The sequence below is a fragment of the Brassica napus genome, chromosome A5 (assembly GCF_020379485.1).
Source record: "Brassica napus cultivar Da-Ae chromosome A5, Da-Ae, whole genome shotgun sequence".
Classification (NCBI taxonomy): domain Eukaryota; kingdom Viridiplantae; phylum Streptophyta; class Magnoliopsida; order Brassicales; family Brassicaceae; genus Brassica; species Brassica napus.
The window spans coordinates 24,723,902-24,744,438 of NC_063438.1; the positions used below are offsets into that span (position 1 = coordinate 24,723,902).

General features: G+C 38.4%; 4 protein-coding genes across 4 annotated transcripts; 3 read left to right on the forward strand and 1 right to left on the reverse strand.

Moving 5' to 3' along the window:
- Nucleotides 1-52: 52 nt before the first annotated feature.
- LOC106452341 (ABC transporter C family member 7) lies at nt 53-6,317 on the forward strand. The gene is made up of 9 exons (XM_013894422.3): nt 53-2,591; nt 2,972-3,058; nt 3,139-3,756; nt 3,828-3,992; nt 4,083-4,377; nt 4,963-5,483; nt 5,569-5,632; nt 5,707-5,946; nt 6,044-6,317. Exons 1-9 carry the CDS (start codon nt 279-281, stop codon nt 6,160-6,162), a joined length of 4,422 nt encoding a protein of 1,473 aa, XP_013749876.2. The 5' UTR covers nt 53-278; the 3' UTR covers nt 6,163-6,317.
- A 302-nt stretch (nt 6,318-6,619) lies between these two features.
- On the forward strand, nt 6,620-11,136 carry LOC106454107. The gene has a single exon (XM_048779916.1). The coding sequence runs from the start codon at nt 8,035-8,037 to the stop codon at nt 9,994-9,996; it is 1,962 nt and encodes a 653-aa protein (XP_048635873.1). The 5' UTR covers nt 6,620-8,034; the 3' UTR covers nt 9,997-11,136.
- Nucleotides 11,137-11,357: 221 nt separating this feature from the next.
- LOC106452343 (putative DUF21 domain-containing protein At3g13070, chloroplastic) lies at nt 11,358-15,665 on the forward strand. Its single transcript, XM_013894424.3, has 14 exons — nt 11,358-12,261; nt 12,792-12,889; nt 12,972-13,065; nt 13,150-13,227; nt 13,310-13,413; nt 13,495-13,576; nt 13,646-13,785; nt 13,880-13,958; nt 14,057-14,120; nt 14,207-14,298; nt 14,386-14,451; nt 14,551-14,667; nt 14,799-14,981; nt 15,063-15,665. Exons 1-14 carry the CDS (start codon nt 11,698-11,700, stop codon nt 15,285-15,287), a joined length of 1,986 nt encoding a protein of 661 aa, XP_013749878.2. The 5' UTR covers nt 11,358-11,697; the 3' UTR covers nt 15,288-15,665.
- Nucleotides 15,666-15,883: 218 nt separating this feature from the next.
- On the reverse strand, nt 15,884-19,962 carry LOC106345417 (protein STRUBBELIG-RECEPTOR FAMILY 4). Its single transcript, XM_013784617.3, has 15 exons — nt 19,397-19,962; nt 19,112-19,244; nt 18,958-19,029; nt 18,793-18,858; nt 18,630-18,701; nt 18,473-18,544; nt 18,325-18,396; nt 18,184-18,252; nt 18,046-18,111; nt 17,371-17,974; nt 17,019-17,290; nt 16,822-16,942; nt 16,616-16,752; nt 16,372-16,528; nt 15,884-16,290 (listed from the first exon to the last, which is right to left on the reverse strand). The coding sequence occupies exons 1-15, from the start codon at nt 19,485-19,487 to the stop codon at nt 16,228-16,230; spliced, it is 2,067 nt and encodes a 688-aa protein (XP_013640071.2). The 5' UTR covers nt 19,488-19,962; the 3' UTR covers nt 15,884-16,227.
- Between the last annotated feature and the right edge of the window lie 575 nt (nt 19,963-20,537).

Sequence of the window (20,537 nt, forward strand, 5' to 3'; positions counted from 1 at the left end):
CACTATATATCTATGGAAGGTCTTGGTCTTCTTGTATTTTCTGAGTAGTTTAAGAAGATTGTGTGCTTTTGTTCATGGAAAATACACAAGAGTTTCTGGGAAGGAGAGTTTAAGCATTTAAAAAAGGGCTTTGCCTCTTGCGGCGTCAAGAATTATAATTTATTATTGACTGTAATGAATTTGTCTTCTGTCATAATATTTTTATTGACGCAGTTTGGCTATATGTATGTTGTTCATCGTGTGAGAGACTTAAACATTTTTATCGTCTCTGTTCTCTCATGAAACAGAGTTACACGATGGACAATTCTCTCGACTTTCTCCTCTATCAGTCCATCTACTTTTCGATGTTCTCCATTTTCTTTAATTTGCTTTTGTTGTTAGGTATGTTTGGATCCTGGGTTTACCAAAAAGGCGTGGCTTGTGAAAGTAATGATGGTGTCATGACCGAGAGGTTTAAGAAAACGTCTTTAACGTACAATAAACTGGTCCTTGTATGTTGTGTCGCTTTCTCTGCCTTGAGTTCTGTGTTGTTGCTGTCAAGTTGCTTCCATCTGCATGCAAATGGTTGGGATCGCAACAAACTGATGAATCTCTTAGATCTTCTGTTTGCAGCTCTTTCTTGGGGTGTCATCTCTTTCTACCTGTATAGAAATGGTCAAAAGTTTCCTTTTCTGCTTAGAGTCTGGTGGGTTATCTATTTCATGGTTTCTTGCTGCAGTCTTTGGGTAGACATTGTCCTATACAAGAAGCAAGAACTGGAGTCTCTTCACCTTTTGATATATCATGCAGTGGCAGTTACCGTGGGGTTGTTTCTCTCCTATTCATGTTTCCAGAAGAAGCAAGGAGAAGGTGAAAGGATCAACCTACTCGAAGAGCCCCTCTTGAATGGAGGAGCCGAAGAGGAGGTTGTTACACCTTTCTCTAACGCTAGCTTTCTAAGCCACATGAGTTTCTCCTGGATGGGGTCTCTCATCGCCTTGGGAAATGAGAAAATCATAGACAGCGAGGATGTTCCTCAAGTCGACGGCAGTGACAGAGCTGAGAAACTGTTTTCTATATTCAGGAGTAAGCTTGATTGGGACGATGGTGAAAGAAACATCACCACGTTCAAGCTTATCAAGGCGCTCTTCTTCTCAGCGCGGCGAGATATTCTCTTCTCGACTCTCTTTGCTTTCGTCTACACGTTATCTTGCTACGTTGCGCCGTACCTCATGGACACTTTCGTCCAGTACCTGAACGGTAACAGACAGTACTCAAACGAAGGGTTTGTTTTAGTGACGACCTTCTTTGTTGCCAAGCTTGTGGAGTGCCAAGCGCGGAGGAACTGGTACTTCAGGCTGCAAAAGGGCGGGATTGGAATGAGATCGGTCCTTGTTTCGATGATCTACGAAAAGGGCTTGACACTTCCTTGCCACTCGAACCAAGGACACACCAGCGGCGAGATCATAAACCTCATGACGGTTGATGCTGAGAGGATCAGTGCTTTTAGTTGGTACATGCATGATCCATGGATACTCGTCTTGCAAATCAACTTAGCTTTACTGATCTTGTACAGAAGCCTTGGGCTAGGATCAGTTGTAGCTTTCGCCGCAACGTTTTTAGTAATGCTTGGGAACATTCCTTTAGCCAAGCTGGAAGAGAAGTTTCAAGGAAACTTAATGGAGTCTAAAGACGAGAGGATGAAGAAAACATCAGAGGTGTTGCTGAACATGAGGATACTTAAACTCCAGGGATGGGAGATGAAGTTTCTTTCCAAGATTCTTGGCCTTAGACGCGTTGAAGCAACCTGGCTTAAGAAGTTCGTGTATAACTCGGCGGGTATCAGCTCTGTCCTCTGGGCTGCACCTTCGTTTGTATCAGCAACAGCTTTTGGCGCTTGTATGCTTCTCAAGATCCCTCTTGAATCAGGAAAGATACTAGCGGCTCTCGCAACTTTCCGCATTCTGCAGACTCCGATCTACAAACTCCCCGACACGATATCGATGATTGTTCAGACAAAGGTGTCCCTCGACAGGATTGCTACTTTTCTATGTCTTGATGATTTGCAGCAAGACGTTGTGGAGAGACTCTCTAGTGGAAGTTCAAAGATAGATGTGGAAGTCAGCAACGGTGCTTTCTCTTGGGATGAGTCTTCTCCCATCCCAACGCTGAGAGACATAAGCTTCAAGATCCCTCGTGGGATGAACGTTGCTATATGCGGCACCGTTGGCTCAGGGAAATCGAGTTTGCTCTCGTCCATACTCGGTGAAGTTCCCAAAATATCTGGAGATCTTAAGGTTTGTGGGAGTAAGGCGTACATTGCGCAGTCGCCTTGGATCCAGAGTGGGAAGGTGGAAGAGAACATTCTGTTTGGTAAGCCGATGCAGAGAGAATGGTACGAGAGGGTGCTTGAAGCGTGTTCTTTGAATAAAGACTTGGAGGTGCTTCCGTTCCGTGATCAGACGGTGATTGGGGAAAGAGGTATTAATCTAAGTGGTGGACAGAAGCAGCGGATACAGATTGCACGTGCTTTGTACCAGAATGCAGATATCTATCTGTTTGATGACCCTTTTAGTGCAGTAGATGCTCATACTGGTTCACATCTCTTCAGGGTAATAATGTTTCCTTGTCTTTCTGGTTATCTTGACTTGATCATAACCAATGTTCAACAAATACTTAGGTGGTAAATAGGCACTTCGTACATAACTAGCAACTAGTCGGAGTATTCAGGGTACATGCCGGGCCTAGGCTTTAACAAATGATTGATTTGTACAAATTTGTAGGTTTGTACTAAAATTATTGTTTAATTTAACAAACTGAGACTAATTAAGATAGATTTAATCCGATTTAGAATAATTTAAACCGATTTGAATTGCATAAATCAGATTTTAAGAAAATAATTTTATAGTTTAAACCGATCTTTAGAACCATGATCATAACCTCTTACCATGTTGTACTACACATCTCTCATGCATATCTTTCTCTGTAACAGGAAGTCTTGCTGGGGCTTCTGAGAAACAAGACAGTCATATACGTTACTCACCAACTTGAATTCCTGCCTGAAGCTGATCTTATACTGGTTTGGGACTTGTTCGCTTTTACCATCTTTACATTATTAAATGACATATTTACGATATTGTATATAAATCATTTTGGTAGGTAATGAAAGATGGGACGATCACGCAAGCAGGAAAGTACAAAGAAATTCTTGACTCAGGAACTGATTTTATGGAACTTGTAGGAGCTCACACAGATGCCTTAGCAGCAGTTAATTTGTTTGAAAAAGGATATGAGACAGCACAATCAGCTACAGGCAAAGAAAAAAAAGTGTCCGACGATGAAGACAACAAACAAGAGGAAGATTTGGGGGCTACCCCGAAAGGACAATTAGTTCAAGAAGAAGAGAGGGAGAAAGGCAAAGTTGGGTTCGCTGTATACCAAAAGTACATGTCACTGGCTTATGGAGGAGCACTTGTACCTGTTATATTGGTCGTACAGTCTCTCTTTCAGATTCTAAACATCGGTAGCAACTATTGGATGGCTTGGGTGACTCCTGTCTCTAAGGATGTGAAACCTCCGGTGAGCGGCTCTACATTGATTATAGTCTATGTAGTTCTAGCCACTGCGAGCTCCGTGTGCATTCTTGTCAGAGCAATGCTGGCTGCGATGACTGGTTTCAAGATAGCTACTGAACTCTTCAACCAGATGCATCTCCGCGTTTTTCGTGCCTCCATGTCCTTCTTTGATGCAACCCCAATTGGAAGAATATTGAATAGAGTAAGGACTATCTATGTGTAATGTTTAATGTGTCAATACTGAAAACTGATCACTGTGGTTTTACTCTTTAGGCTTCTACAGACCAAAGCGCCGTGGATTTAAGACTACCAAGTCAATTTTCGAATCTTCTTGTTACCGCTATAAACATTTTGGGGATTATTGGAGTGATGGGACAGGTTGCTTGGCAGGTCCTTATTGTCTTCATCCCCGTCATCGCTGCTTGCACCTGGTATCGGGTATGCTTCTTCCTAACACTCACAAACTCAGATCAAACCTTAGCTTCATCATGTTGATCTTTGATAATAATTAAACATATATGTATGCAGCAATATTACATATCTGCGGCTCGGGAACTGGCGAGACTATCTGGAATAAGCAGGTCGCCTTTGGTACAGCATTTTTCAGAGACACTTTCAGGGATAACAACCATCAGGAGCTTTGATCAGGAACCGAGATTTCGCAGCGACATCATGAGACTCAACGATTGTTACTCTCGGCTAAGGTTCCACGCCATTTCCGCAATGGAGTGGCTCTGCTTCCGCCTTGATCTCTTATCTACAGCTGCGTTTGCGCTTTCGCTTGTTATCTTAGTTTCTATCCCTGAAGGAGTCATCAATCCAAGTAAAGTTACCTCCCTCTTATCAGTTTTTTTTCTCTTTGTATTAGCTCTAGGCATTCGGTTCGGTTCCGGTTTGATTCTTTCGGTTCTTTGTTTCTAGAGGTTTAGGATTGGTGGGTATTTAGAAAATTCAGTTCGATTTCGGATCGCTTATTTCTATTTTTGGTTTCGATAACAAAGTTGAGAACCGACTAATATCTGAAGTAGCTTCTGAGCTCATTCGATTCCAGTCGGTTTTGTTTTTTCGGTTAATTCGGATGAAAAAGTCAGAAAATTCGAATTAATTCGGATTGATTATCCCATTTTTTTGGATTTTTGGATAAAACTTGGATAATTCGGATGATTTTAAGTATTTTGGATAAAAGTATATTATGATTGGGTAGCCATTTGGTTCTCAGTTCCGGTTCGGTTTTGGTTTTTGGTTCTAGAGATAGGATCCGTTTGGATAACTGATAGGATCCAAACCCGAACCGAGCCTCATTTTTTTGTTCTGCTCTTTGTTTGCGAATAAATATACCCATGCCTACTTTGTATCCATTCACAACTAAATCTTCCTCTGTCTTTTTTTGTGTTCTGGTTGTTAAAAGGCTTTGCAGGATTAGCCGTTACGTATGCACTCAATCTGAATAGTCTGCAAGCCACGCTGATATGGACGCTTTGCGACCTTGAGAACAAAATGATATCTGTGGAGAGAATGCTTCAGTACATAGACATCCCTAGTGAACCGCCTCTTGTGATTGAATCAACTCGGCCTGAAAAATCATGGCCTTCTTGTGGAGAGATTACTATTTGTAATCTACAGGTGAGATATGGGGCGCATTTGCCTATGGTGTTGCATGGATTAACGTGCACGTTTCCTGGAGGTTTGAAAACGGGGATCGTTGGAAGAACGGGATGTGGGAAGTCCACTCTGATTCAAACGCTTTTCAGGATTGTGGAACCAACGGCAGGAGAGATCAGAATCGATGGAGTGAACATTTTGACCATTGGGTTGCATGATTTGCGTTCGAGACTAAGTATCATACCTCAGGATCCAACCATGTTTGAAGGCACGGTTCGTAGTAACTTGGACCCTCTTGAGGAACACAGTGATGAACAAATATGGGAGGTGAGTAGAGACTCTTCTTTCCTTTTGGTGTTCTCGCTGATAGCAAAAGGAAGCTTCTGATATTTTTTTTGGTTTCTTCTTTTAGGCACTTGACAAGTGTCAGCTTGGGGATGAAGTAAGGAAGAAAGACCTAAAGCTAGATTCCCCTGGTTAGTATTAATAAAACTATTGAATCTCTTAAATGCATCATCTAATGAAAAGAATCTCTTCTTATATATATCAGTTAGCGAGAATGGGCAGAACTGGAGTGTTGGCCAGAGACAACTGGTCTGCCTGGGAAGAGTCTTGCTCAAGAGAAGCAAAGTATTGGTTCTTGATGAAGCCACTGCTTCCGTAGATACTGCGACTGATAATCTGATCCAGGAAACGCTGAGGCAACACTTTTCGGATTGTACAGTGATAACAATCGCTCACAGAATATCATCAGTTATAGACAGCGACATGGTTCTTCTCCTAGACCAAGGTCCTAAACTTCATATGATCATAATACACTTATACGACGCTTATTTGTTTTTGTATGAAGATTTGTATTAACATTTACTCTATTATCATAAGTGCAGGGCTTATTAAAGAACATGATTCACCAGCGAAATTGCTTGAAGACAAGTCATCTTCGTTTTCGAAGCTTGTGGCAGAGTACACAGCGACTTCGGACTCCAGATTCAGAAGGAGCTGCTAGAATTTTTTAAAGAAATCCATGAAAACGAGGGAAATCAGACCCAAAATATGTTATATATATATAAACGTTTTCTTAAATTGAAGCTCTTGCCTTGTAATTGAACTAAAATTTGTAAAGAAAAAAAATGATGTTTATGATATTCTTTTTCTAGCTGATGAAGGAAAAAAGAACAAGCTAGATTCCCCTGGTTAGTAACTTGGTATTAATAAAATTACTGTCGCAAAGAATCGGATTATAAGGTGATAACAATCGCACACAGAATATCATCTGTTATAGACAGATATGGTTTTACGTACTCCTGACCAAGGACCTGAAGTCATGATCATCACACACTTATTGCGTTTCTTTTCCTTTTTACTTGTACTAACACTGTCTCTGTATCCTACGTGCAGGGGCTTATCAATTGAGATTGTAAGATTCCAAGTTAGAAAGAGATCTAAGGGGGTGTTAGTGGGAATTGAATTTATAATGAGTTTTAGAATTTTCAAGTCTAGTGTTATTGGTTTATAGATTCTTACATTCTCATTAAAATCTAGTGTTATTGGTTTTATGATTCTATAATTCTATAAAAAATCATTTGTTATTCAAAAAGTTTAGATTTTAGTGATTCTACAAATCTATTAAAGTAAGTGTTATTAGAAGTTGAATTTTTAACATTTTAACTCACAAAACAAGATTTTGAGAATACTACATGTTTCCTTTGAATTCTTAGAATCATTACATTACTTTATTTTCATAGATTTTTACAATATACAAAATTCTCTACAACTCTTTCTAAATTTAACAAATTTCTTAATTTTTAAAATCAACAAACTCTATAGAAATCTAAGTCCCACTAACACCCCCTAAGTAATATTCCATCGGTTTCATTTTAATTGTGTTTTAGATTTGAACATGCAAATTAAATAATACTCTTTTCATTACTAATACATCTAATCACATTTTAACCAATAAAAAAATAAATTGAAATATAAAGTTAATTAAAGTTTGCATTGAAATTATAAAACAACATTTATTTTGAACAAAAATTCTATTTTATAACGACAACTAAACTAAAACAGAGAAAATATTATATAAGAAGACTAGCCTATCCATTAACAGTCTTTTCTCTCAAAGTTTTGTTGCAGTCCTAAAAGATCATGTCTGAATTGCCTGAATGGATTCAGTACTAAAAAACATATCTGAATTATCCGAAAGAACCGTGTCATACTCGAATTGGGTATTAGATACCCGTTCAAAGCCTTACTGCACCTGTTTCTTAACTCCTTTGGTCTTATTATAAGACTATAAACTATACTGTCATGTAATTAAACTTAAACAAAGGTGACCCAGTCATATCAGAAATTCAAGTCGTTAAATAAAACGGAAGGGATACTATAGTTTTTCGTGCCAGCCTGGAGACATGACTTGGTAAACGATTTTGCAGAAAATACGGGCCAGCTTGTTAATAATATTAAGTTTAACTTTGTTTGCATTTGGTCAACTCAGATAGGAGAGGTAGTAATTAGTATTTAGCCATAGCAAATCGAATACTATAACCAAAGCACTAAAGAAAATGACTTGTACCGTAGTATTTAATAGAGACGAATGGCCGAGATGCTTATTTGATTACAAGTTGCAACGACGCTAATATAGTAACTATATATGATTTGTGTCATTCTTAATTAATGAAAGAAATTGCAAGTTGGTAGTCGTTGTTTATCATGGAAATATGGAACAACTTGTTCGTTATTTTAACATATGTTTGCATTTATTTCAACTCCACAGCTATCATTACCAAATCCGTTTATAAAATGGGAGTAGTATGTAATGTAACAGCATAAATATTCATACACACTTGCACACAAGAGTTATCATCATAACCTGTAAAGAATGGTAGAGCTAGAAGAAAAAGAAGAGGAACTAGAAGAAGATGATGATATTAATGATGAACAAGAACTAGAAGAAGAAGAAGATGATGATGAAGAAGAAGAAGAAGAAGAAGAAGAAGAAGAAGAAGAAGAAGAAGAAGAAGAAGAAGAAGATAATGATGATGATGATGATGATGAAGAGAAAGAAGAAGAAGATAATGATGATGATGATGATGATGATGAAGAAATAGAGGTTTTGTGCAAGGTCATATGCCCTAGATCTCATCCAGATCACCCTCACACCCTCTCTTTCCGAACCGGTAAAGCCATTACCTGCTATTCTTGCGGGAACCAATCCGGCGTGTATTACTACTGCACCACCTGTGATGTGCGTTTTAAAAAGGATTGTCCCTTTCATTCCAACAAAATAACACACCCATATCATCTCCAACATCCTCTCACCTACATTCGTCTAAACACTGAATCTGAAATCAACAACACTATCCAAACTCAATCCCCTTTCATCTTTGATGCATGTAGTTGGTGTGGGAACAAACCTGACACATGGGTCTATAGCTGTTATATTTGCAGCTTTTGCTTGTGCGTACCTTGCTCTAAAAATACTCCACCTCTTACCATAGCAAACCCAAAAAGCCATCACCATCCACTTCTCTTCCTCCCTCGACCACTCTTAGTTCCATGTGATGCTTGTGGATTGGTTAGAGCATCTGAAGCAAGTTATACTTGTTTCCAATGTAACTACATGGTCCATGAGAGTTGTATGAGCTTACCACGCGTCATCAAGCTCACACGCCATTCACATCGTCTTTCTTTTACCCCTTTTCTTCCACCCTCAGTTTTGTCGTGTGGAGTTTGTTACAGGGCAGTTGATGTCAGATTCGGACAATATTCATGCGACCATGAAGACTGCTTTTATGTAGTTCATTCCAAATGTGCAACGCATGATGAAGTATGGGATGGAAGAGAGCTAGAGTGGGAACCAGAAAGCCAAGAAGAAGCTGAAGATGATGTTGCATCGTTCAAGAAAGTAGGTGGTGATCTGATCAAATACTTCAGCCATGATCATCATCTAAAGCTCGAAAACTACGACGGTGTAAGAGACGCCAAGAAGCAATGTGAGGCATGCATCCTTCCTATCGATCCTCGTTGTTTCTACGGTTGTACGCAATGTGATTACTCTCTCCACGAGGTATGTGCTGGTCTTCCACGAAAACTGGATCATCCGTTACATAAACACTGCCTTGCCCTTGACCATGCTCCTCTAGACGACTATGACTACATGAATTGTTCAACATGTTTTCGAACGTCCAGTGGTTTCAGGTACAAGTGCATTGAAGGAGAATGCAAGCTTCGAACATGTCATATAGATCTTCGATGCATTTTAATCCCCGAGTGTACATTCACCCACAAAAGTCATGAACATCCCCTCTTCATCTCGGTATCCTACGGCCTTGAAGGTGGGCCAAGATGCTATATTTGTGGGAAAGGATGTGCGAGAGCTATTCTACGTTGTAGTAAATGCGCGTTTACCATGTGTTTCCGGTGTGCTACCATTCCTACAGAGTTACACTACAAACACGATCGTAAGCATCCTCTCTCCCTTTGCTACGGGGAAGGCGTTGATGATGTTGGCAAATACTGGTGTGAAATATGCGAGATGGAAGTAGACTCGAAGAAATGGTTTTACATGTGCAACCAATGTTGCATCACAGTCCACCGTGAATGCATATTTAATTCCTCCATTTATATGAAGTCTGGTTCTACCTTCGATTGGAATGGTTATCTGGTGCGAACTGATTCCACCAACAGTCCTACCCGACAGATTTGCGCTATATGCGAGGAACGTTGCACGTTCTCTGTATGCTACACACTCATCCTCGAGGAAGGCTGGGATGATAAGGCTTTGTGTTCTTTCAGGTGTTTACGTGCTGCAATGTGGAGAATATTCCCTGAAGACATGTGATCAGTTTGTTTTTATTTATTTTCTTTCATACTTGTTGTAATCTCACAGGTGGTGACAGAATAAAATTTCACTGCATTTGTTGATTATCTCCATCTTTTAATCGAGTTTACAAGAATGATTGTCTTTGGTTGAGGTTTTGATGAGCGTTTATAATTCATGCTTTGTGCTTGGCTCAGGTCCTTTAATTAGGAGCTTTGGTGCAGAAAGTCAGATGTTTCATTCTTCTGATTAATTTGGTTTTGATACTTTTGGCATCCTTGTATAGCATTCTGATTTTAGTATATATGATGGTTTATGTAGAAGCTTAAAACAATTGATCTAGGCTATATCATTAAAAAGTACATTTACCTTTCCAGTTAGTTCTACAAAGATAACTTCAAAATTAAGCATGTTTGAAATAGAGTAATTGATTTGATAAAAAGAAGTTCAAAATTAAGCATGTTTGAAATAGAATAATTGATTTGACCAAAAAAAAAAGTAGACTAATTGATAAATGGTGATCCATTGCAAAATCTATTTTTACCCTTTTGAATAACACACAATTTTTTATTTAAATCATTTTAATTTAATTAATCATATATATTAAATAATGATAAATCAGTCTATTATATATAGTTTTTTAATCTTCGTGAAATATATCTGACACTTTTTAAAAAACTAAACGAAGTATTAAATAAGCCGATCAAGTTTTTTGTTGTTGTCAGATAAGGATAGAGCTCACAACATTGAGCAGTGTTCTAAATTTTGGTTTAGACAATGCTTAGACATCCATTTATATGGTAAATTAGTATAACTAAAACATTTTGCTCATCGATTTTAAAACAGTATAAATATTTTGAACATCTATGTAAGCAAAAAGCTCTTATAATGATTGGTTGTGGCTGTAGATACTTTAGAAATCCAAAATTTAGTTTATAGTCATGTATATTAACCAATCGAGCTTTCTTTTTTTTTTAAAAACCTACAGCAAAAAAAATTCTAAAGAATTAAATATGAATATAGAGAACTTTATTTTCAGAGCAAAAAATTAATGATTTAGAAAGGTACAATAATGAAATTTACAGCTATAGATTAAATTCTACTGCAAAAAATACAAAGCTACAGTTCTTACCAATCATTCCCTAATTATCGGTTAAATATTTTTTGAATAATATACCAATGGCGGTCCACGAATTACACATTGCTTAAAGATATGATTTGATTTGATGAAGGCTTCTTTGAAGAGCAAACCGGGACACCACTGTGGCGCTGGGAGACCGGCCCGGTCTAGTCATTAGTAAAATCCTTTTTCCGTGGTTGGTAGGAACGATAGGGTTACTAGCGTCATTTAACCAACTCAACCACTTGCTCTCGTGGTCTGAAAAAACAATGTGTCGGAGGAAAGGCGCAGCCTTTTTTGTCTCCGCAACATCACCATCTCGGCCTTTCGCTGCCGGAGGGGTTTCATCTTTTCAGATATGAGCTCTAGGCTCTAGCTCACAGTTTCAAATTCACCATTTTGTTTTTGAGCAAAGAGATAATAACTAATACCTTCTTGTGTATCAACTCTACACGCTTCTGCGCAATTAGAGAATTGACTTCATAAGGAAGAGAAGCCGTCTTGTATTTCCTTCATACTTTGGCTCTTCCCACACGTTAAAGGCTTCGTGGTGTGGCTCTGCTTTGTCTTTTAGGTTTTTTTTTTCTAGTATCTGATTCTCTATGACGGGTATGGCACTTGAGTTATCGGTTCTGGGTCGGTCTGTTGTTAGCACAAAAGCCTCAAACTTGAAGAGATACGGTCAAAAACCAAACCTTTCTGGTAGACTTCTCACGAGAGCTGCTGAGCTGCACTGCCCTGTGATGTCGTCTAGAAACTCCACTTTGAGTTTTAGATTCCGGCGAAGCTGTGAACTTAGCAGCAGCTACAGAAGTCGCTTTATGATGTTCAGCTCGAGTCAATGTAGTCAACAAAGTTCGGATTCTGGGGGGAAAGAGCTGGAGTTGATTAAGGTTTTGCTGAAACGTGGGATTGTTATAGGAGCTGTGGTGTGTGGAGTTTACTTGTATGGATGTAAAAAGGTGTTGGCATCGTCGAGCGGTGTGGTGGAAGCAGGGCATGAGGTGTTTGGTCAGGGCCTAGTCTTGTTCAAGAATGCTTTGCCGAAAATTTACCAGGTTCTTAAGGTTCTTAGAGAGCAAGGTCTGATATTGGCTGCACTGTTCGGCCTCTCAGCGTTTTTCTCTATGGCAGAGACGTCCATTACCACTCTGTGGCCCTGGAAGGTAAACTACATGTCCTCCCAGTTTTAATTGTGAGTTCCTTTCGTGTGATTTATTAGTTAGTGCCAATGCTGAAAAATTGTAGCAATGTTCAAGAAATAGCTAGGCGGCTGTTAGGCATTTTTATAGAAGATTATTGTTGAGGCGGGCGCCTAGACCGATTTTTTAGGACGCCTAGTCCAATTTTGTTACAAATCGGTTTAGAAAAATTGTTTTGCTTAGACCTGTTTTGCCGCCTAGACCGATTTTTAGAACAATGAATTGTAGCATTGAGTTGTTTTGAATATTTATATTCTTTTTGCTGGAAGATGAATTTGATTGTGGAACAGCAAGATTTATTGGCAATAATATGTTGTTTTAAGTTAGGAAACTTCCATGGATATTAGATTTTTGATTCTTTGAGATGTTATCACTGGTTGTATATTGAGAACGCATTGTGTCACCTCATGTCTCCTGTCTGGTCTCTAGTGTTCTAGTTAACTGATCTGATTGGTTTTTAAAATATTTCTGTTTTGATGTGCGGGTCATCTAAGGTGCGTGAGCTGGCTGAGAAAGAGCCAGAGAATGGTGTATTCAGAATGCTCCGTAGTGATGTTACCAGATTCTTGACGACTATTCTAATTGGAACAACGTACTGGCTTTTCTCCTAGATGCAGTTTGTTTTCTTATAAGATTGCTTGAAAACTTATCTTAGGCCTTGTGGTTGATTTTAGTGTTGTGAATATTGCGGCAACTGCCCTGGTCACTGAAGCAGCAACAGCTATATTTGGTGAAGCTGGTGTTAGTGCAGCCACTGGACTGATGACAGTACGTATAACTATTTCAATACTCTGCCATATCTGTTAATTTTTAAATCGCTTCCTAAGTTGTTATGCTTGCGTGACTATATAGGTGGCTATATTGCTTCTAACTGAGATTACTCCAAAAAGTGTTGCTGTTCACAATGCTCAAGAAGTTGCAAGGATTGTGGTAAGTTTGAATCAATTGGCATTGGTTTACTTTAACAAGCCTATGTGCTTACATGACTTATGTTGTCTGACTGTGCATCTAGGTTAGGCCAGTGGCGTGGCTTTCCTTAGTATTATATCCTGTCGGAAGAATTGTCACGTATCTGTCAATGGGAATACTGAAAATTCTTGGCTTAAAAGGACGGAGGTATGCATCAGCTTTTCTCCTTGTTGAAAAAGAGTGGATCCAAGTTGTAATCTCTTGTTTCTTTGTGTGTGTGTGTGTCAGTGAGCCATATGTTACTGAAGATGAGTTGAAACTGATGCTACGGGGTGCAGAGTTAAGTGGCGCCATTGAAGAAGAGGAGCAGGTAATATCTTAGCTTTTCGTTTAAAAAATCTATACAATATCAACATTTATAATAATGATTGCTTTGCAGGATATGATTGAAAATGTGCTGGAGATAAAAGACACACATGTTCGAGAGGTGATGACACCTCTTGTTGATGTAGTTGCAATTGACGCCAGCGGCAGTCTAGTTGATTTCCATAGCATGTGGGTGACCCATCAGTACTCGAGGTAACACAAAATTTCAAAAGCCTTCTTTCTAAATCCTTTTTCCTTTCCTAAGGGTTAATTGATCAGGCTTAAATGTTTTCTTCTCACTTCTCAGGGTGCCTGTTTTTGAGCAGCGTATAGATAATATAGTGGGAATCGCATATGCTATGGATCTTCTAGATTATGTTCAGAAGGTTTGACTGTTTTCTTTCTTCCAGTATCTCTTAGTGCTTCTTTCTCTTTAACGTATTTGTGGTGAAGAATGAAACATATCTTTGTTTGATTCTTGAAGGGTGATCTGCTAGAGAGTACTTCTGTGGGAGACATGGCACACAAACCTGCCTACTTTGTCCCCGGTAATCATCTATGTATTTGCTTTTAATTTTGATACATACTTCTCAGGGAAGGAATCTAATGATATATATAATGTTATATATTGCAGATTCAATGTCAGTTTGGAATCTTCTTAGAGAATTTCGCATAAGAAAGGTTCACATGGCTGTTGTCCTGAACGAATATGGTGGAACCATTGGTGTATGTGCTACTCTCCTTTTATGCTTCTCTACTCTCTTTTTCACAATTTGGTAATCTCTCTCTCTCCTATCTAATTTGTTTCTGCAGATAGTAACTCTTGAAGATGTGGTGGAAGAGATTGTTGGTGAAATATTTGATGAAAATGACTCAAAAGTAAGTGTCCTACTGATATGCTAAACCTATCTTACATAACTTATTTGCCTCTGTTTTCATTACTTAATGTCTGGTCTCCATGACTTTTTGGGTCAATAGGAGGAGATTCAGAAGAAGACAGGGTACATTGTGATGAGAGACGAGGGAGTATATGATGTTGATGCTAATACATCAATTGATCAGCTATCTGAAGAACTGAATATAAAGATGCCAGAGGTAATGTAGTTTTTAGCAGTGGCTTTTATACCTCTTTAGTGCGTCTTCAAGAGCATTTCTCAAGGCTACTTAACATAAACTTTGGAAAGTATTATAGACTCGCAATGTTTGATTATTTTTGTGGGAAGCAGGGGATTCAGTATGAGACAGTCTCAGGGTTTGTGTGTGAGGCCTTTGGGTATATCCCAAAAACGGGAGAAAGTGTAAAAGTTGTTCTTGAGAAGGAAAACTGGGAAGAGGATGGTGAAGAAGAGGAAGGTAACAAACAGGAGAAGCAGGAGCAGAAGGAAAAGCACCAAATCTATAGAGTTGAGGTACTGAGTGGTGTCATAATCCTTGTGGTTCAGGAAAAGCATCTTAGTTGTTTCGTACTGATAAAAAAAGTCTGTATACAGATACTAGCAGGGAATGCAAGAAAAGTGAGTGCTGTCAGGTTTGAAAGAGTCAACGACATGGATCAAGTGTCGGAGGCAAAAGATGTAAGAAGCATGGTTCCTAAATTCGTGAGGAAGTGGAGCAGTGAAGAGGATGATGGGAACTCGTCGTACCAAGAAAAAACCGAGGATGCCGTCTCAGATGATGAACATGTATTGGCTGATAATAGCAACAAACAACATTGACATTGGGTCAACAGTTCCTTTTTTTCTTCAATATGCTGCATTTTTTTTCCAATTCTTCTTTTGAAAAGGAAAGAAGAACAACTACGGACATTAGAGATGTCAGAGCTCTTTAACCTAAAATAAGAAGTCAACTCACAAATACAACAAGCTTTCTTCTTTGCTTGAATGTAATAATCAGATAGAACCCACAAACAAAACAGGAGAAAATATGAGTGGTTTGATCATGTGAAGGTTCTTGCTGCCACTGATTGATGAATGTGTCATAAGTCAGTCTTGAACGTGTTTTCTTTTGTTGTATCCGTGTATGCAACTATGATGAACTTTACTTGTGGTCTCTTGTTTCACTTGTAATCAATTTGATATCCCTTGTTTATATTATCGCTAAGTTTATTTTGTGTGAATCTGCTATCACTATATGGAAAAACAGGAAACTGTGCAGTTGAACACAAAAGAAAGAGCTGTGAAACTGTTATCATTATAAGTAATTGTATCATTTGAGTTTGTGCTGATAGATTGGACCGATCCAGTTACATTCTGAAGTTGATGATGCAAAGAGAAGTGTTGCAGATACAGTTATACTGTTTATATTGGCACAAATCAAACGTTAGGTGTCAGTTTTAAATGTTATTGTTCTACTTCTATGAGACTACGAGTTTTTTTTTCTTTTTTCTTTTACTTCTCCTCAAATGTATAAAAGATTAACCTAAATGTTAGACAATCATGACCTGAAACAAAACAAAACATAAAACTGAATAATACAATCTCTGTCTCTATCTTTTCCTCCACCATTTTTACCACCTTACACTCTATACAAACCTGAATCCAATAGCTTCTTGAGCTCAAGTTTGATCAGAAGTTTCTCAGATTTTAGCCTCATTCTCCCGAACAGTTATTCTTCTTCTTCTTCTTATCGGTGACATACACAACTTGAGGCACTAGACTATACTAGCCTCTTCAACGCCTCCACCACGTTTGACACTGGTGGCCTAAGCCCAGGCTCCGACTGCAAAAAAAAAAAACAACAACAATAACAGTCCAGTCTAGAGAACATATAAACACATAAGAGAATCGTCAATGACTATACCATAACGCAGATGGAAACTATATCCGCAAATGCCGAGACAGATTCTGGAACGTAGAGTCCACACAAGGACGGATCAACCATCTCCTCAAGAGTGCCCATCTCTTTAAGCTGCGGCTTTGCCCAACGAACTAGTGACTGTTCTGCTTTGGGCCTTTCACTGAAGATTAGAGGCAAGCAATAACATTCTCAGATACTTGAGTAGTTCTATATTATTATATTCTAAATATATGTTTAGTAACTGAACCTGTCATAAGGCCTTCTACCGGTTAGAAGCTCCAGCATCACCACACCAAAGCTGTAGACATCGCTCTTTAATGTGTAAGCTGAAGGGTCTGTGCATTCTGGAGCATTGTATCCCACTCCAAGATTCTGACTTGTGCGCTACAATTTTCAAGAAAGAAGACATTAGTTTGGAAACAACTATGTATCTCTATTTATAAAGAAGCTCACATGGTGAAAGTTCGCCAAGCCATAGTCTGAGAGATGAGGATTCAGCTCACTGTCAAGTAAAATGTTTGATGACTTGATGTTCTTGTGAACTAATGGAGGCGAACACACTTCATGAAGGTACCTAACAAAACAAAGTTTTACTCAGCTGGTTAATTTGTTTAGATGATTGTTGTCAAAGAAATGGTTAGAATAATTACTCTATAGCTTGAGCAGTTCCGAGAGCGATTCGGATTCTTGTGTTCCAAGTTAACGGTCTGCTGAAATCATCAGTCTGGTGAAGGAACCTGTTAAGTGACCCACTAGTGAAATACTCATAAACAAGCATGTTCCTTCCTTGTTCTGAACAATAACCAACAAGCTCAGCCATGTTAGGATGGTGAATGCTGGAGATGTTGGACACTATGTGTGAAAAATCTTCCACATTCCTTTTCCCCAACAGTGAAGAATCAATCTCTTTCACTGCATACTTCTGTTTCAAAACAAATGTCTGAATAAGATGATGAAGAAACAAGAACAAGAGGAAAATGAGAGAGAGAAAAAAAAACAAACCCTTCCATCTTCATATTTAGCTTTATACACACGTCCAAGAGTTCCTTCACCAATAAGGCGATTTGGGGAGAAGCCAGAAGCAGAGTTCTGCAGCTCCACAAGCGTAAAGGCTTTCACACCGCGCGTGTCAGGAGAGTCTTCAAGGCTAGAGAAACGACCAGAGGTTGCAGCCACTGGTGTTGAAGAAGGTATGAGATGAAAAGTGGGAGAGTTCTTGAAACTGACTGATGATGTTCTTCTAACAGAAGAAGGTTTTGTCTCAGTTGAAGCATTGGAATCAACAGTCTTCTGGCCTTTGACGTCATCCATAGAGTCATACTGAAGAACCTGAGAGGGTTGCGGTGTGAAGAGCGGTTTGCTTCTGTTGGTTCCTCCTTTCTCTTCGTCGAAAAAGTGTGAAGAGTGATGAGAGTTCTTTCTTCTAGCGAATAATGCAATCACTCCTGCTGTGAAAATGAGTCCACCTATAGTGGATGCTGCTACTATAAGACCTGTGGTTAGAGCCTTGTTGCTTAATCCAACGCCTCCTGAGTTTCTGTCTACGCGGCGAGTCCCGGGAGGTGGTGAGGGAGGTCTACTGCTTGACCAACGGTTTCCTCCAGTCCTGAACAAGAAGTTTAAGGAAAACAAACTTAATATGTTTTGATTGTGTTTAAGTATAGAGATGAAACATACTCAAGGTTTCCAATGTTCTTCAGCTCGTTTGGGATCCAACCAGTAAACTGATTGTTTGCAACGTTTCTGTCATTGTCAAGATTCATAAGAATTACATTAATGAAGGAAAAGGATAGGAAGTTGTGTTATTATACTTACACATCATCGATTTGAGGAAGGTCCCTGAGTGAATTTATAGAGCCTTTGAATTGATTGTCTTGCAAATGACTGTTAAAGAGAGTAAATGGTGAGTAAGAACAATACAAGAAACTACTTTCAAGTGTCTTCTTCTTGTCTTACATTGTTTTAAGTCCTGTTAGATTGGCAAAACTCTGTGGTAGCTTTCCTGTGAGTTGATTAGAAGACAGATCACTGCAAATAACATAAGACTCTATGAAGTTAATGAAAATCTGTTAGAGTTAGCATGTGTTTAGTATATGTGACTTACATTGTTTCGAGTTTTGGAAGCTTTTGAAACATGTCGCTAAGTTCACCATTGAGGTTGTTACGACCAAAGTTTCTGAACAATAAGAAAACAAGAACGTGTATTAAGCAAATGGTGATATACTTTGGGGAAATAAGTCAAGTAAGTGTCTATGGCTTACAGGTAAGTGAGGTCGTTCATGAGAGACACAGAGTATGGCACATTACCGTTGAAGTCATTCTCAGAAGCATCTCTGCAGCATTGAAGTAAGATTCACATATCGGCTCGAACACATTGTGTAGACATCAAAAGAACTTGAAAAATGGCATTTCAATAATACTTACAGATAAACAAGATTCTCAGGAAGCTGATAGGGTAAGTTTCCGTTAAGATTGTTCTTGCTTACATCACTGTTATACAAATGACAAAATATATAACATGTCGTTTAAACATCAACCTAAACCTGATGATCAAGATGTTAGAGATTTAGGAGATAGATGTATTCTCACAGGTAAGTGAGTGATTTCAAGTTTGCAAGCTGGTAACCTAAAGATCCACTGAGTCCACGTCCGGACACCTTTCTACAAAAATACAAAACCAAAAATGACTTTAGAATCGATGATGAGATAACCCTTTAATCAGATGAGAGAGGAGGTAACAAACATTTCAGTAACAGAAGAGCCCTTGCAAGTAATGCCATCCCATGAGTCACCACAAGGATCACCTCCACTCGAAGACCAGCCATTGAGTTTTGATGGAGAGTTCATGCTCTTATAAGCGTCATTAAGAGCCGAAACTACAACACATCCATATAACCATTTATGAATTATGATCAACACATAAGATGTTTTGTTACATAACCATTTAATAACCCCTTTGTTTTCTTAAATAAAAATGACCTCTCTGAAATAACAGTTTTCGGTTTGATAGATTGAATAAGACACTTACCGTCTTGGCTATCTGTTTTTGCAAGAACATGGGACGTGAAGAATCCTAAACATGCAATACAAAGTATTATCGGATGCAGAGTGGGTGCCATTTTGAGCTTTTAGAGATCAAGAATCTGCGGGAAAGCAAAAGAGATGATCCAAAGAGAAACCCAGCGTTGGTTCCGGGTTTCCTTGGGGATGAAGGAAACACAGGAAAACCAAAGGAGAGGAAGCTAGATAGGTCATGAAAAGAAAGAAACAAACAAATTTGGAAATGGGAGGTGTGGCAGTTAACCAAAAATGGCAAATTCAGTTTCTTTCTTCTGTTAATTGTTTTTTGTTATGAGGTTAATGAGTGAAAAGGCGAATAAATCTGGTCGTGTGAATAGAGAAATGTACAGCTAAAAATGAAAGCAGGCACCGAAACATTAGGAGAGAGACTACAACTGTTGTCCCAGTCCGATCTAACTGCAAACAGCATCAAAGTAGTTTCAACGTTTATTCAACACACGTGTGAACCATCAACAACACAACAAAAGAAAAAAGACAAGGTTTGTCTGAATATAGGTTTGGTCTGAATATATGTTCTCTAAGCTAATACATAATTACATACTCCCTATTAGCCATGAGCATTCGGTTCGGTTTTGAGGAAGAACTATTCGGTTCCAGGTATATAGATAAATCATTTTTATATCCAATAGGTACTTATGAGATTTCGGTTCAGTTCCGGTACCCATTTAATATATGAATCAAAAATATATATATATATATATATATATATATATATATATACAAAATATATGATTTAACATGTTAATCTAAGTGGTTTAGTAATTTCACACTTACATATTTGTCAATCCAATCAGAGTTCAAGTTACTAAAATGTTAATTTTATAAGTATTTACTGTATATTAATATAGAAATAACATATATATTTATAATATAAAAAAAGAATACATAAAAGATAATTTGGTGTTCTCACTTTTCATGTCCAGCCTAAGTTTGAGTAGGTTTGATTACATTTTACTTTATATCAAAAAGTTTGAGACTTGTTTTTTGGATATTTGGGTAACTGTTCGATTCTGGTTCCGGTTCGGTTATTTCAAATATATAAATATAACAACGAATACCCGGGTTTCGGTTCGGTTCTGTTTTTTTCC

What these genes read in the sequence shown, in the direction of transcription:
- LOC106345417 (XM_013784617.3), bottom strand. Translation starts at nt 19,487, where the DNA reads ATGGCACCCACTCTGCATCCGATAATACTTTGTATTGCATGTTTAGGA. An exon ending in AAAAACAGATAGCCAAGACG is followed by an intron (nt 19,245 to 19,396) that starts GTAAGTGTCTTA and finishes GATGTGTTGTAG; the next exon opens with TTTCGGCTCTTAATGACGCT. An exon ending in ATGAACGACCTCACTTACCT is followed by an intron (nt 18,545 to 18,629) that starts GTAAGCCATAGA and finishes CTTATTGTTCAG; the next exon opens with AAACTTTGGTCGTAACAACC.
- LOC106452341 (XM_013894422.3), top strand. Translation starts at nt 279, where the DNA reads ATGAAACAGAGTTACACGATGGACAATTCTCTCGACTTTCTCCTCTAT. An exon ending in CTGAAGCTGATCTTATACTG is followed by an intron (nt 3,059 to 3,138) that starts GTTTGGGACTTG and finishes TCATTTTGGTAG; the next exon opens with GTAATGAAAGATGGGACGAT. An exon ending in TGAAGGAGTCATCAATCCAA is followed by an intron (nt 4,378 to 4,962) that starts GTAAAGTTACCT and finishes GGTTGTTAAAAG; the next exon opens with GCTTTGCAGGATTAGCCGTT.
- LOC106452343 (XM_013894424.3), top strand. Translation starts at nt 11,698, where the DNA reads ATGACGGGTATGGCACTTGAGTTATCGGTTCTGGGTCGGTCTGTTGTT. An exon ending in CAGCCACTGGACTGATGACA is followed by an intron (nt 13,066 to 13,149) that starts GTACGTATAACT and finishes GTGACTATATAG; the next exon opens with GTGGCTATATTGCTTCTAAC. An exon ending in GTGACCCATCAGTACTCGAG is followed by an intron (nt 13,786 to 13,879) that starts GTAACACAAAAT and finishes CTCACTTCTCAG; the next exon opens with GGTGCCTGTTTTTGAGCAGC.
- LOC106454107 (XM_048779916.1), top strand. Translation starts at nt 8,035, where the DNA reads ATGGTAGAGCTAGAAGAAAAAGAAGAGGAACTAGAAGAAGATGATGAT.